The sequence below is a fragment of the Sorex araneus genome, chromosome 4 (genome assembly GCF_027595985.1).
Source record: "Sorex araneus isolate mSorAra2 chromosome 4, mSorAra2.pri, whole genome shotgun sequence".
Classification (NCBI taxonomy): Eukaryota; Metazoa; Chordata; class Mammalia; order Eulipotyphla; family Soricidae; genus Sorex; species Sorex araneus.
Window position 1 is genome coordinate 149,318,080 of NC_073305.1, and position 16,773 is coordinate 149,334,852.

The following is a 16,773-nucleotide window of genomic DNA, read 5'->3' on the forward strand; positions in this document are numbered from 1 at the left end:
TCACAATGGAGATGTTACTGGTGTCCACTCAAGCAAATCTATGAACAATGGGACGACAGTGCAATTTTGCAACACTTGGCTGTGCTCAGGAGTTACTCTTGACACTGCTCTGAATAATCACTCCTGGTGGTGTTCAGGACCACAGGAAATGTCTGGGCTCAAAACTGGGTCAGTCAGGCAAAGTAAAAATCCTAACTATTGTACTATCTTTCCAGGTCCTAAAATTTGCAACTTCCACCCCATTTATTCATTCATATATTATCTTATGTATTAATTACAACAAAATATTCACTTATTGGGTGTTTTTTCTCTTTATTTTCTCTTTTTGGCTTTGGGAGCCACATTTGGCAGTACTCAAGACTTATGCCTGGCTCTGCATTCAAGGATCACTTCTGGCAGTCTTGGGGGACCACATAGGGTGCCATGGATAACATCTGGGTCAGCAGCATACAAGGCAAATGCCCTACCCACTGTCCTATGGCTATGGCCCCATTTATTTTTATTCTTAATCTGCATTTTCCATGTTGTCTAGAGAAGCAATATCTAGCATGTAAAAATTTATACCTTCAGACTAGTGAGTATTTACTCACTGCCAGACTAGAAACTAAAGGATTTAACCTATAATTCCATGAAAATGCTTAATTATTTTGAATGAAAAATATTAAGCAAAACAAATGAAAGAATATCATTGAAACAATAGATATCTTGGTATCAAGAATTAAAACCACTTAGAGAATGTAAATGGCTATAAAATTACATACTTAATCTTCTGTATATATATTAGAATTAAAATTTATTAATTCTTATATACTTGGAAAATTACCTTGCTAACGTATTTATATGCAATAATTTTGGAAATAAATGTTTTTGAAATATAGTTATTCTTTGTTTTTTTATTCTAGTTAATGAGGATGTTAGCTAGATAAATTTTAGGTTAAGACAAATTTTCAAATAGCATATAAGTTATCAATAGTAAAAAAGTAAACAATAGTATATAATTTGACTTCCATCTCCCATTGTAACAATATTAAGCTTTAGCATAGTGGATCTCTTTGGACTCAGGTAACTTATGGTTTGTCTTTGTATTGTTTATTACCTTGAATATTTTTTCTTTTCCTAAGAGAGTTCAAAATGTTTTGATAAAATCTTAAGTGTATAATAATTATCCAATATTTGTAACCATAACTGATATGAAATAAGGCATACAGAAGATATATTTATCTGCATATATGAGTAAATTAAAATAACAAATTAATTTTCACTAAACTACTTGAAATGAAAATCAAACATCATTGTACCTGCTAGAGATATAGAAAGCTGAACTATAAAACTAAGTATTGTTTCCATATACCAGAGAATTTTGGTTCAAAACTATCTCTGTGGTTCATTTTTTGTTGCACCGCTGAGGCTCCATTTTTCATTTCTTGAGAAATACTCGCTCTCCCAAAATGTAGAGGTTCAGAAAATACTTTTAGGTAATAATCTCTTTTCCAGCCTTTGATGAATTTATTTCAAACTTCAGCCAATCTCACTGTTTTAATTATGCAAGATTCACTAGTTTTAATAAACTCAATCTACAGCCCACTGCTCAAAGTCTTTAACAGCAGGATTCTAATAGAGTCAGGTCCAAAATGCAAATGGGGCCATCTGCATAACCACATCCACTCCCTCAGCACTGCTATTAAATTAGTAGTACAGTCTGCAAAATAAAACAACAGAAATTATAATCATGTGGAAGCAGTTTAGTTTCAGTTTAACCGTTATCAGTTACACTCACATAGCCAGTTATATCATGGCTATCTTAGTCAATCTGTACCCAATAGCTCTGTCTAATTTCTCTCACCAAAAAATTAAAAGCCAAAAAAAAAGAGAATGCAAACAATATCAAGACATTAATTTTCTATTAAAATACTATAGCTTTCATTAAAAGCCAATGTACTAATTGTATAAGGACTGGCTGACCAAATTGGAAAAAGCTCAAATATTAGAAATAGAGATATAATTTCTAAGAATTAAATATATGTGTTATATATTTGTCAGTATATAACATATATGTTTAAATTGTTCAGGAAGAACAGTTTGAACTACATTGTACTGTGCTAAGGACTTATAGCTCTGCACTGAGGAATTACTCCTGGGAGTGCTTGGAGAATCCATGTTTGCTGTGTAGAAGTAAAGTGCCTTCACCACTGTAGTAACTCTCTAGCCCAATAATGTTTTAGGCATTATAATAAAAAGTCACTGTCACTGTCATCCCATTGCTCATCGATTTGTTTGAGCAGGCACCACTAACAAATCTCACTGAGAGACTTATTGTTACTGTTTTTGGAATATCCAATAAGCAGGGGTAGCTTGCCAGGCTCTGCCTCACGGGCTTGATACTCTCGGTAGCTTGCCGGGCTCTCCCAGAGGGGCAGAGGAATGGAACTCGGGTTCGGCCTCATGAAAGGCGAAAGCCCAACCGATGTGCTATCGCTCCAGCTCATAATATAAAGTACTGGTATAATTTAAAGTTAATTTAGAATTTCTATTTTTGAATCACGAATCACAAAATCCCATTGATAGTCGAATTTCTCAAGCGGTCTCAGTAATCTCTCCATTCGTCCTATCCCTGAGATTTTAGAAGCCTCTCTCTACTCAGCTGTCCCAACAATGCCGCATTGGAGGCTCTTACAGGGTCAGGGGAATGAGATCCAGTTTGTTACTGGCTTTGGCATATGGATACACCATGGGTAGCTTGTGCGGTTCTCCCATGTGGGTAGGAAACTCTCAGTGGCTTGCTAATTTCTCCCAGAGGAAGAAGTAGGTTATAAGATATCTGGGAGCATGCTTTTAAGTCTCTGGATGTTGGCTGTTGATGGGATTACACACACCTGGGTTCCTTTGCCGGTACCTTCATGTATGAGGCCTGTCCAAATGTGTGGAGAGGGGCCTTGAGCTTGGCTGTGGCTAGGTTCCAGAGGTCTTCGGCCGCCGGGAGCTCTGCTTGGGGCAGGGAGGGAAGCTGGAGCCCATCCCCTCCGAGAGGCCCAGGGGAAGACAGCCAGGTGTGTGGGCAAGAGACTCTCTTTCAAAAAATAAACTATTTTTGAAAGCCTCACTATTTGCAACCTTGCTAATTACAGCGGCTACTTTTTCTTTCCTCAGTTTAGACACCACCACTCCATTTTATTTCAGAACAGTTATTTCAATTTTATTTCAACTATACGAATATAATTCTGAGATTTTTTAAAAAAATTTGCCCTGGAGCAATTAAGTTTGTGATAGAGGACTCTACTGAACATTGATTTCTTTTAAAATATGTTCTATTGTATGTGTTTATTTCCTATAATTTTACTTTACTTAGAGTTCTATGACTGCTCTACTTAGAAACCCATTGTTTGTAAGATGAGTAATGCAACGCTAATCATTACTGATATATCTCTAAAGAAAATTTGACAAAAGTAAATTAAGTTCAATAGAAATGAGTATTAATCATCATCTTATCGATGTATGTCTATCCCTCAAAGCTGAGGGGAGCAAAACTAGTAAGAACATGTTATCCTGAAGTGAGGCAATGTAATGACTGCATACCGAATATTGAAGAGTAATTTATGGTATAAAAAACTTCAAGGTCAAAAACAATTGAGCTGAGACATATTACAGTAGCTTATTAAAAGAATTTTTAAAGTTTACCAGTAAGCCAAAGGATGTATTTGTGAAGTTATTCTCGTAAGTAAATTACAGCTGTAAAATTATTATACATTTAGAAGTTTCAAAATGATCTCAATCATTGAATGGCTGTATATTTAAATTTAGTTAACTAAGAAATAAAGATAGTCATATAAACTCTATCAAAAACTATAAAGAGCACTAAATAAGGACATGATCCTTTCTTAACTATTAATATAAAAATAACATTTTAAATAAAAATAAACATAAAATGAATAATTTACCTTTAGTCTGTATTTTCTTTTCATGTTTTTCCTGCTTTTCAGCCTTCTCTTTGTGTATTCCTAGAAAGGGTAAAATATATCTTTTGTAATATCTTAAACAAAATTTACAACTTAAGTATCATCTCTACTTTGTCATTCTACTAAGAACGCTAAATTTTTATATCTAACTAGGTTATATGTGTCACAGAGGAAACAGCCTTCTTAACATTTGCTAAATTAATCACTTATTCATTGGAGTAAGGAGGAAATTGGAGTTACTCAAAATCAGAGTTATTTGAGAAAGCATAAAAACATATCAGTGGAGATATGTTGTTACCATTTTCAGGCTAAAATTGATTTCAAACTATAATTATGTTTTATTTCAATTACTCTCAATACAGATTAAGATTCCTCAATAATAATGTCATTTTAATTTTGGAAGATTTAACTTTTGCAAATTAAATTAAGAATTTATGAAATGAACTATAGCAGTCATTCAGTAGGAAATCATCCCAGAAATATTGACTCTAAGCTATGTTTATAATCAGAATGTGGCACTGCATTCAACTAATAATTACTGCACATAAATAGGACGTATTTCATAAAGTAAGCTAGATGTTTCATTTTTTCTAAATATCAGGTTTTAACAAACATTCAACTTCAACTTAATGCTAGATTCAGTATATATATACATTGCTAAGGCTTAGAAAATGAAGTGGTTGATTTGTATATGACTAAATTTGAGATTAAAGTTTACAAATATGATTACTACCTCTGAAAAGAGACTTAATCTTAGATATCATGGTTTTTTTCTTAGAAAAATGCTAACGAGGTTTACTTATTTATTTATCAAAACTTTATTCCACAGATGGTCTAAGATGATGATAATTACTGTACACATTTAAAATTCTTCATTTGCAAATTTCAATTTGCATTTTGTAATTTTTCCAGAAGTCTAAAATAAAGACCAAACAGGAAGATCCTAAATAGTTTAAGAAAAGATAGTTACAGGCTTTCATGTACCTGTTAAGAAATAGATTTTCCCCATTTTGAGGAAATTCCTAAACTCAGTTCCAATTGGAGTTGAAAGATTTCCCAACATAAGGCAATTATGTGGCCTTCTGAGAAATCAACTTGGTTTTAAAACACAGTGGCCTTCTGAGAAATCAACTTGGTTTTAAAACTGGAGATAAGAATACCTTATAGGCACAGTCATTATGACCACCCTCCATTTCAATTCACTTAAGAAAAAAACTCTAACTGTCCTCTGGCTAATCTGACTACATATTAAGGGTTTCTGCTATACTTTCCTCAAATTCAGTGAATGTTATAGAGAGAAATATTATGAAAACTCCATTACCCAGGCATAACTGGCTAATCCATGGGGTCATCAGTTAATGAACTGGCTCTCCAGCTCCCCACAAGATATTTGGGGCTAGGGACTGTGAGTTTCAATCTTCCAATCATATATTTGTTTCTCTTGATAACTGCCCCTATTTTCAAGTGCTTTCCCAAAAGTCACTTCATGAGCATAACCAGAGACCCTTTATCATTCTTGACATTTATAAGAGCCCAATGGTGTAGGTATCATTGAAGTGGGAACTGTGAATGGACATCAATATTTATGAGAAATCTATTTCTTGTGTCACACTGATACAGTCTGGGACAGCATTCTAATCAGCATCCTTGATTCTCCTTTTATTGTCCATTCCATTGTCTACTAATGGACCAGTCATAATTAGGTATATTTTCTTTAGGGATTAACAAATGTCCACTAAAGGACAAGATAACTCCCCAGCTGAAAATTTATATCCCTTGTTATGCTCTAAAGATACAGAATAAACAATCTGATAGAGACAGAAGGTGGACCCCTGGGCACAAAGAAACTTTGTCCTGTTCAAAAAAGACAGCAAACACTTAGGTGTATAGATGCTCCAAACCTCTCTTCTGTCTCCAACAAAAATACCAACCCACAGGATAGCTGATAGAAAGTCCCCAAGTTCTCCTTTCTTCTGCAGAATCAATAACGCCAACACTCTTATTCACAATAAAGTCGGCAACCCACAATGAAGCCCCCATTCCCCTTGTCTTTAGCCTAGGGACACACCCTAAACTCTATCTACAGAAGATCCACCATGACAGTTGACCATAAAATTATAGAAATGAGTAGAAGCCTTATTTTAGGTAAAGGGATCTAGCTTTCCAGGGAAAGAACACATGTAGCTCATTTCTTGAAACAAATATCTTACCATTACAGAAAGAATTGAGAATTAGCACAGTAGGGCCATTCAGGGCAGTTTGGTCTCTAGCTGCTCACTCTTACTCCTATAGAATGTCCCTTTCTACTCATTCTTTTCCCCAAATTTGGTATTTAGAGACCACTGAAGGAGTGTTAATAAAATACTTTTATAATCACTTCTGTGTGTCAGATCAGGGGTTTAGTTTGGGTGGGGGGACTCAGAAATCCTCTCCTGCTAATACCATTCTATTTCCTACCACCTCTTCAAATCAATTGAGGTTATGAAAGTTATAGGTGTTTATATAAATAAGACCAACAAAGTAAATGGACTGGAGTGATAGCATAGCGGGTAGGGTATTTGCGTTGCATGCAGCCGACCTGGGTTTGATTCCTCCGTCCCTGTAGGAGACTCTGGCAAGCTACCAAGAGTATCCTGCCTGCACGGCAGAGCCTGGCAAGCTACCCGTGGCATATTTGATATGCCAAAAACAGTAACAACAAATCTCACAGTGGAGACGGTACTGATGCCCACTCAAACAAATCGATTAACAACAGTGCTACAGTGCACAGTGCTAATAAAAAAAATAAAAAATGATTTAGTGTCATCTTACAGAGATAATTGTCTTACTCCTAGTAAGACTTAATTTGAATATAAAACTAATAAATGTTTCTAAGTAAATAAGAAAAATCTTAAAACTGTTATTTAGAATATTGGTTTTGTTTGTTTATATGTCTATGTGTATGTTCACATGTGTATTCTGTGTATTCTTAGATTTCTGTTAGTCAATCACAATAACGAAACAAAGGTAAGAGATTCTGAAATCTAATAGTAGAATCAGTTGAGCTGATAAATTAAACTAAAAGGTAATAATATTATGCTCCCTCAAATGGCAATAAAATGTCATACTACTTAATTTTTACTTCATGAAAAATGGAATAGACACAACCCAAATTCTGCAACTCAGAGCCAAATCAAGGAAATATATCCATTTTTCCCTGATTATACAGTTCATCCATCCTCAAACAAAGCAGGATACATACAGATTTTTCTAAGTGGGAGTCATAGATTAACACACACTAAAATCTCTATATCTCAGTAAAATATGATGAGATAGCATAGGCATATTTTTTGCAGTAACGCCATCAACTAATTTTTCTAACTGATGATCACTTGAAGATTTTCTATAGAGGCAAATATAATCAAGCACAGCTGACTTTGTAAAGTCGTACATGTATCTGTAATATTTTTCTCACGGGGAAACAAAAATCATTTCTGATTATTCACATAGAAAGATAAATTTCTCTGTGCATGTTTTATTGCAACAGCAGGCTTTCTTTCTAGGTCAAATGTCACCACTAATGTCACTATTTTGGCTATCAGATATCCAACTAATCCAATGAACCCTCTACACGAAGTGTGTGTTCCATCTCAGAAAAGGCTGATGATACAAGCACCTGTCCAAATGAATAACATCATGCTAACCAATTTAGACATCAGAAGAATATTTTCCTCAGAAGCTAATAATGCCTGATATTTTACTGGAAATTGCTTTTTCCAGCTAAGAGTCATTTGTTTGTGAATAGAAAATTAAATCGAAAATATTTAAGTCATTAAAGGTAGAAATTCATTGTTCTATTATTTTAAACTTGTTTAAAATAAGAATAAAATTTTGTTATATTAACTCTTAAGTTTTTTTTTAGTAATTTCCATAGACAAATGAATGTCTTCACTTTGTGTTAAGGATATTAATTGTGGGATAAGACCCCCCAAAAGACTCAGAGGGGCTTTAATTCAATTGGCTCTAAGTTTTTTTCCAATAAGTGTCACCCTCATTTAGGGAACTAAAGATCCATCAATCTATGTGGGTATTAGGAGAAACTGTTACATTCAAATAGGAGTACATATTATTTTAAATGAAGAACAGTGAAAGTGCTATGTGTGATAATTCAGTGAGTGGTGCATTAATTAGTCTTGCTCTTGAGTATAGACCCAAGAGTAAGACATAAGCACCGCTGGGTGTGCCTCGCCTAGTGCCCTCTCCAACCCCCCCAAAAAAATAAAAACCAAAGAAACAAAACAAAAACAATAAGGCTTCTAGAGGCTTAGAAAAAAACTCATATCTGCTTAAATCAAGACCATGTTTTAAATAAAGGAATCAATCATTGCTTTCTCTTTAATCTAGAATAAAATATTATATTATGGGTACAAGACCTTTGTATTTGAAAAACTAAATCTAGAAAGAAAGATTAATTGAACCCCTTTAATGTTAAGTGAAATTTTCTCATTTTCTGTCCTTACTACCTCAAATCTCTCATCACAAGATGAATAACACATATATGCTTTATTTTTACAACTTCCCATATATGTGCTATTATATATAATTTTCTTTTGCTGAGTTATGTAGTGTATTTTGATTACTAAACTAGTCAGAGAAGAACTCAAAGTGGTGGCAAATTCCACTCAGCACCCCAAAAGTGTAATAGCACACTATTACATTTAAAATCCTGTCACATTTAAGAGTTCAGTTGAACTTGAACTTGTCCTAGATACAAAAAAAAAAGGACAGAATTAAAGTTTTTTTTTTTCAAATATATGTGTTTTATAGCTAGCTTAGAGTCCCTTGTTTCTGTGTAGGTAGAGTTATCACAAGATGTTAATTTAAATTATAATCATTTCAGTCACACTACAGAACATATTGTGCCTTAGAAGTCACAGAGGCCAAAGAATATCAATTTAGGTGTAAAATTGTACATTTTTTTTAAGTTTTAGAATTTGATTGCTTCTTTTTTTTAAATTGCAGAGGGAGGCACACTATATACTATTCAAGGCTTACCACTGTCTCTGTGTTCAAGGATCGCTCCTAAAGGCAGATGTTTAGTGGAACATATTTGGTTCCAGAGACCTAGTCCGGGTTACCCAACCCTCTGTACTATCTCTCCAGGATCTGTTTGTTTGGGTTTTTTTTTTTCACTTTTGTTGAAGCAACATTGGTCCACAACTATACACATGATTCAAGTTTATATACTCTGTACTTTATGACACTCTACCAAAATTGTTATTTCTATTCACCACCATAAACTTGACCTTCTTTATCTGTTTTACTTGCCTCCTCCTCCCAGACTTCTTCCTTCTAGTAAACACTGTTCTTCTATCTGTTATCTAACTTTATCCTACATCTTCATTTGAATTTTAATTTGCATCATTATTTTGGAGCTACACGTGGCTGTGCTCAGGACTTACTCCTGACTTTGTGCTCAGGAAGCACTCATTTCTTTTATTTTATAAGTTAGTTCACAATATTTGATTACCTTTAATATTCAATCACCAATCCCACCACCATTACATCTTCCCACCACCAAATTCAGGATATTTCCATCCCAAACTACAATCCCTGTCCTAAAGCACAACCAAAAGAATATATTTTATATTGTCTGTTATGAAGAACTGTTGAACATACTTACAAAAAAGTGTTCATATGGAAAACATTGTGAAGATTGTTCTATTTTGGCAGGAGCCATTAAGATATTCTATAGGATATCACTAACATGTTGTTAAAGTTTGGGTGATGTGAGCTTTGGTATATATATCTGAAAATATGTATATATGCATATATATTTCCCTCTATGATTTGTTGCCTATTGTATGAACCCCATCAAATATGGTGTGGCAATTATGGAGAATGGGTAGGGAATGCCTTATGATGTGGTCCAGGAATATGTTTACTCATTTGTGAGGCTCGGCCCAACCATTTGGGGAGTGGCCTTGAATGTGGGTAGTGGAGGTCGGCTGCCAGGGGCACCTCTGGGATGCCCTGAGTGAAAACAACCTACAACGGAGTCTGGTGGCATGGCTATGGGGGCCTCATTTGATGCTCCCTCCTGGGAGAAGCAGCTGTGTGATCTGGAGGGTGGCCGATGATGAAATTGTCTGGCACCAGCAGGAGGTGGCTTATAGGAGTGACCCCTGGGTCGCTGGAGACTGGGGGAAACAGGCAGAGGATCTCCGCTTCCGGTTCAGGAAGCACTTCTGACAACAATCTGGTCCCACTTCTTCAAGGGACCATATGAGGTATGAAGAATTGTAACTGTGTTAACTGCTTCTAAGGCAAACACCTTACCTGCTGTTTTATCATTCTGGATCCATGAATTTTAATATTGAAAAAAGGTAAAATACAATGAATGAGAATTATCTCAGTACGTAAGGAAGTAAGAAAATGCCTCCTTTAATATTGGTAGCTATACTTAGTAAGAATGAATCAATTCTTCAGTAATGCTTACTGTGGAAATAATACATAAAAGGAGACTACAGGATTTAATAAAAGGGCAAACTACTTCCGGAGAACATAAAAAATATGTTCCAACTGCTACTAGTCCTGATTTCTCTACCACCATTATCTTTACCTAAAGGGAGGTATGCATGAACATGAGAATAGAGAAAGAATATAGTTCTCCTTTAAGATTCTTATTGCTATTAATATTCATTCTAAAATTAAAAATATTTGAAGTCACCAGAAACCTTGAACACTGTAAATCTATTCACAAATATTTTTCACTTAAGTAACTCAAATAATTAAAATGCCATCTTAACAGTTTTATCATTCAATGAAGACAATAAAGACATGTGTTTCATAGTAAGACTTTCTATGTCAAAAAAGCAATTAACTCAGATATAATATCAACAACGTGGTGTTGAATCTCAGTATCAGTATTGTGAGGTGCTGGAAAATAAGAGAAGGAGATGCAAAAATTGTTATGGTTATGCTGAGAACAAAGTCTCATTCATAAATGAATCTGTTGAAAAACTCAGCTATGCAGGTTTTGTGAACCAAAATCTCCAGGCTCTTATGGAGCTGGGAATCAGGGATGGGCGACCTCCCCCATATACCTACTCTTTGAGGAGCTTGGCAGTCATGCCCACAAACTGCCTCTAGTGCTATATAAGCTCATTGATCGGCCACGATTCAGAGACTTACAAATAATTCTCAGAAGAGATCAACAGGCTGCAGAAATGCCTCCAGACCCTAAAGTCATCATCCAGTTCAAAAATTAACTCCAGCTGTATCACCCTATTTAGAATTTTAGAATTTATGTAGAAACATCACATACTCTACAATACTGATGTACCAGGAGTAGTACACATATTGGATGGGATGTAAAGTTTTTTAATCTTGATTAAAAAACTACTAGCAAACAAGCCTCAATCTGTAACAATATATTAGTAATCTCTTATACAAGGCCTTAATAGCTCCAGTGTCATATATAAATCTTCACACATTTTCTTCTAAGGAAATTTTTTTGATCATTCATAACAAACAATACAAAATGTATTATTTAGGGCCTGCTATTGGGGATGGCCTGGGCGATAGTTGGGAAAATTTGAAATAGTGGTGGTGGGAAGGTGTAATGGCAGTGGGTTTGGTGTTAGAATATTGAATGTGAAAAACTTTATAAAAATAAAATAAAATTTAAAAAAGCATAAAAATGAAAGTAATATTTTATTATGTATTGCATATATATTATAACCATTAAGTCATACACTTTTTTATGTAAAATATATATTTTATCTAATATAATCAGTATATACTATTGCACTGTAGCACTGTCATCCCTTTGTTCATTGATTTGCTTGAGTGGGCACCAGTAACATCTCCATTGTGAGACTTGTTACTGATTTTGGCATATCAAATAAGCCACGGGTAGCTTGCCAGGCTCTGCCGTGTGGGCGGGATACTCTTGGTAGCTTGCCAGGCTCTCTGAGAGGGATGGAGGAATTGGGTCAGCCGAGTACAAGGAAATGCTCTACCCACTGTCCTATCACTCCAGTACAGTATATACTATGAATATAATATATTCCCATGCAGAGTTAAAATACTAAGTATTTTTAAGGAAAATCTATGGATAGATAAGTTAATATAAGAACCAAAAATTATTTTCAATTCTTATGACTACAAAAATATTCACTCAGTTATAGAAATGTGTGAGGTCCTAAGTTTTATTACCACGCAATCTATTAACTAATTTTTAGAATTCAGTATTGTCTTTGAGATAATCAACATACACTGGAGTCAGTATGCCCAATTTAAATATGATCACCATCATTACTAGTTGTATGAACTTTATTCCCTCATCTGAAAAATCAGGATAATAACTACTTATCATATAGATATTACATGAATATGAAAATAAAGTTAGAATGCAAATTACTTCTAAAAACACTTGCTATTAAGTAAACATAATAAAATATTAGTTGCAATCCATTTTATTAATTGCCCTTCACTACATTCTAAATTGGATAATAGAAAAAAGTCTATTTAATCACATTTAAATTTTAGCACCTATATCCAAACCCAATGGATGATACCTCCAAATTATTTATAATCTTCTGATTCCCCAGCAGTTTTTATTTCTTGCCCATGGTATAATGTCTTTCAAATACTGTTAGAAAACAGAATATTTTTATAAACTAACCAATTGATAAATATGCATATTTAATAAAAAAAGTGTTTGGGTGGCTGAGGATCATTGGGAAGGTATTTGTGGATCATATCTCACTTGTTCTTTTTTATATTACTCTCAAAGTATTAATATGAATAGACTTGAGATTTTGGTTAAAGGTAATGCTTTATTTCTGATCAATTTTGCATTCTATTAGAATGCTAGGAAAAGTCACATAATTTCAATATTAATGTGAATTAAATAATCATTTGAAAATTGCAACTCATGCAAGGTTGGATTTTGCTTCACAATGGCTTTATGAAACACTAAAACACTAAAATTTAGGACACTGGAGATTTTGAAAATAGTTCGCAGCATGTAAAAATTTATCCATAGATGTTTTCCCCAAAAATAAATTAATTTATTTTATATATCTATAATATATTTTTAACTATCATATATCACATTCTTATTCATCACCATCAACATCATAATCCTATTGATTGTCGATTTTCTCAAGCGGTCTCATTAACATCTCCATTTGTCCTAGCCCTGAGATTTTAGAAGCCTCTCTTTACTCGTTCTTCCCAATGGTGCTGAATTGGAGGCTCTTTCAGGGTCAGGAAAATGAGACCAAATATTATTACTGGTTTTGGCATATGAATATGCCACGGAGATCTTGCCAGGCTCTCCCATGAGGGCAGGAAACTATCGGTAGCTTGTGAGGTGCTCCAAGAGGGAGAACTAGGCTATAAGATGTCCTGTGGCCCAAGAACTTCCAGAAGGTTGGTTTTATAGTCTCTGGATGTTGGCCATTGATGGGATTACATGCCGCTGGGGGCAGTTTCTGGGTATGACAGCCTAGCTACTGGAAAATGGGGGATCTGGGTGGAAGAGGCCCAGTCCCAATCCGAGCAGGCTTGGAGATCTCAGCCCTGGAACCCAGATACCTGATGCCCAAATTATAACTCTTAGGTATAATTGGAAAATTTCTAATTCTCATAATATATGCTCTGTGACCTACAGAATCACCTAAGTACTATCTAGTCTAAACAGTTTCTACAAGTAATGAAGTGAAGATTCATTTTATTGGCTTGGCTTTCTTTCAAACAATAATTCCCTAAAGGCTCAAGTCTTGTGGTAAGAGATAATGCAGCAGTTAGACTGCATGTGAGGCATTCTAACTCTAAATTGATCCATAGCACCACAAGGTCCAGTGAGTATTGCAGAGTGTAGTCTTAGAGGTCTCCAAGCACTGCTGGGGTATGTGCCCAGTATCCCAGGACAGCAGGGCTCAAACAGCACTACACGCCTGGGTGGTTCACAATGAACAACTGGCCCAGTTGGATGAGTATAACCAACCAGTGCCAAGTCTCCTTTCATTTTATCATGTGTTTATCCAAGTTCTTTGTATCCTCTAGTGCCACTGATAATCATAAATAATCAGAATTTCTTAAGGTTCTCTTAGAACTCTCTGCTCACACTCACAACTATCGGAACCAGGCCTAGGAAGTAGCAAAGCTTATTATTTGATTATAACGTTTATTGTGGATAGCACTGTAGCACTGTAGCACTGTCTTCCTGTTGTTCATTGATTTGCTCCAGTGGGTACCAGTAACGTCTCTATTGTGAGACATTTTTCTCTCAATATGGCACACTGTTAATTGATTTAAAATGTCATGAATTCAAGATTTAAAAGTGACATACATACTCAAGAAGTTAAAATAATATCCTCTGTCACCTAGGCAGCAATTAAGATTTTTTTTCAAAATTGGTTAAACCAGTTTATTAAATTGTGCAAATTGTGGATTTTGAGGAATGCTTTACATTATTATGTATTCTATAGAGATATGTAGCACAAAAACATTTGACAGTACAAAAGCCTTTTAACAATATTTTTCAGTTTAATATTAAAAATAAAAATCACTTCTTTACTTGAGCATAAAATTTTTTGTGAGATTTTTACCAATTACAATCAGGACATAACAATTTTATTGCAATAAATTACCAAGTAAATCTAACTATATGTTTTGTAATTACTTAAAAAGGGGAAATATTTCTTTGAATTCTCAATATTTTACATGATTTTACACGATGTACCCAAATTATGTGTAGGTATTTAGATATTCCCTAATTTTTCCATTGTTTATTATAGTGATATGTGCTTGTTATAGTAATTAAAAATAATAACTTTGATAAAGGACTTTTTTTTACATCTCAGCGGGTTCACATCCACATCTCAGAGCTTCTGTATGCTTGTTCAACTTTCCAGGTGCACAGAGACACAATGTACCTATAATTCTGCTTAATCACACGGCCACACAATCACACCTCACTGCACGACTTATACTTCCTGCTCTGGCTAAGGACTGACAGAAAGGGAAAGAACAACACCCAGCCTAATCCCTCAGAGACTCCCAGTGAGGCAAAAAATATAATTAAACTTCAATGCACAGGAAACTCAGTAAGAATGCCATAAAACTCATAGAGTGAAAATAATAGCACAGGTTCTCTGTCAGCACCAACCAGTTATGTAACCACTTGGGTAGTGACTTCACAGATCCATGATGACCATGTGTAATGAGCTCAAAAAAATGGTGGCACAGTTAGTCAGCAAATCACAAACAAGAATGAGGGTGGGTATGAGAAAACTACAATCAGAAGAGATAAAGTATGATAGGTGAAATATAAAACTTATTAGAAGACCAGGGTTGTAGAATAACACAAGTTGAGGAAAAGATTGCTGAGCTCAAAAATGAGAGGTAGGAAATGTCTAAAAATCAATGAAAAGAGGAGGGGGAGTGGATGTCTGAAAAGAAAAAAAATAATACACAACAAAATTATGGGATGGTTTCAAAAGGAAAAATATAAGAACCATTGGATTGTCCAAGAAATAGGAAAGTGAATCAATGAAAGACAAACACAAAAACCACATATAAAAATTTCCCAGAGTTTAGGATTGCAGGGAACCCAGATCCAATAGGCCTGAAGAATTTCAATGAAAACAGAACCAAAAAGAAAAACTCCAAGACACATCATGATCAGTACGACAAAGGGCAAAGTCAGACACAAAACATTGAAGCCACAAGATAAAAGAAAAATGTTATATGCATAGGACCTTCCATGGGATTTATAGCAGATCTATGAAATCAGAAACTATGGACTAGAAGAGACTGTCAGAATATGTTGTCACTGCCACTGTCATCCTGTTGTTCATTGATTTGCTCGAGCGGGCACCAGTAACATCTCCATTGTGAGACTTGTTACTGTTTTTGGCATATCAAATATGCCATGGCTAGCTTGCCAGGCTCTGCCATGCAGGCGGGATACTCTCAGTAGCTTTCTGGGCTCTCTGAGAGGGAGGGAGGAATCAAACCCAGATCGGCTGCATGCAAGGCAAATGCCCTACCCACTGTGCTATAGTTCCAGCCCAGAAAAATAAAAGAAGTATAAGAAATAAACTTAAAACTTCAAAGTATTTCATTCATTTAGATTAACATTTAGATTTGGAGTTTTATTATGGATTCACCATCTGGATCTCACCATTCTACAAAGAAGTGATCATCTATGCAAAGAGAGGGGTTTAGCAGGGCGACACCATTTCACTGAAACTCTTCAGTGCCACCCTCGAAAATGTCATGCGATGATTGGAATGGGAAGGAATGGGAGTTAAGATAGATGGCCAGCAACTATACCACCTCTCTGTCGCTAATGACATCGTTCTAATAACACCAAACATTAGCCAAGTGGCACAATGCTGGCCGACTTCAACTACGAGTGTGGAAATGTCGGACTGCAGCTGAATCTCCACAAGACAATGTTCATGAGAAACAGACTAGTTCTTGGTGTTCCAATTGCCCTCAATGGATCGAACATCTCTGAATTCAGCAGTTATGTGTAACTGCGTCAAGAACTTAATATGACAAGCAACCTGGCACCTGAACTGCACAGGAGGAAGAGAGCAGTGTGGAACGACTTCAAGAGCTTTGAAGAAGTTGTTAAGAGGATGAAGAATCTCTGGCTCTGGGCATATCTTTTCGACTCCACCATTTTTCCTGCACTAACCTACGCCTCAGAGATCTGGGCCCTAGGAAAACAGAATGAGAATGCCATCCGGGTCTTCCAAAGAGGAATCAAAAGAGCTATGCTTGAAATATCATGTTTCACTCAAGTGAAAGAAGGATT

At 35.3% G+C, this 16,773-nt stretch overlaps 1 protein-coding gene across 10 annotated transcripts in view; it reads right to left on the bottom strand.

The window, feature by feature from the left end:
* Window positions 1-16,773, bottom strand: part of TRDN (triadin) — a 417,254-nt gene that overhangs the window by 314,994 nt on the left and 85,487 nt on the right. For all 10 annotated transcript variants that reach the window (XM_055136162.1, XM_055136157.1, XM_055136159.1 and 7 more), the window contains exon 5: window positions 3,936-3,995. In XM_055136162.1, the coding sequence (XP_054992137.1) occupies window positions 3,936-3,995 (60 nt within the window). The remainder of the gene's footprint in view (window positions 1-3,935; window positions 3,996-16,773) is intronic.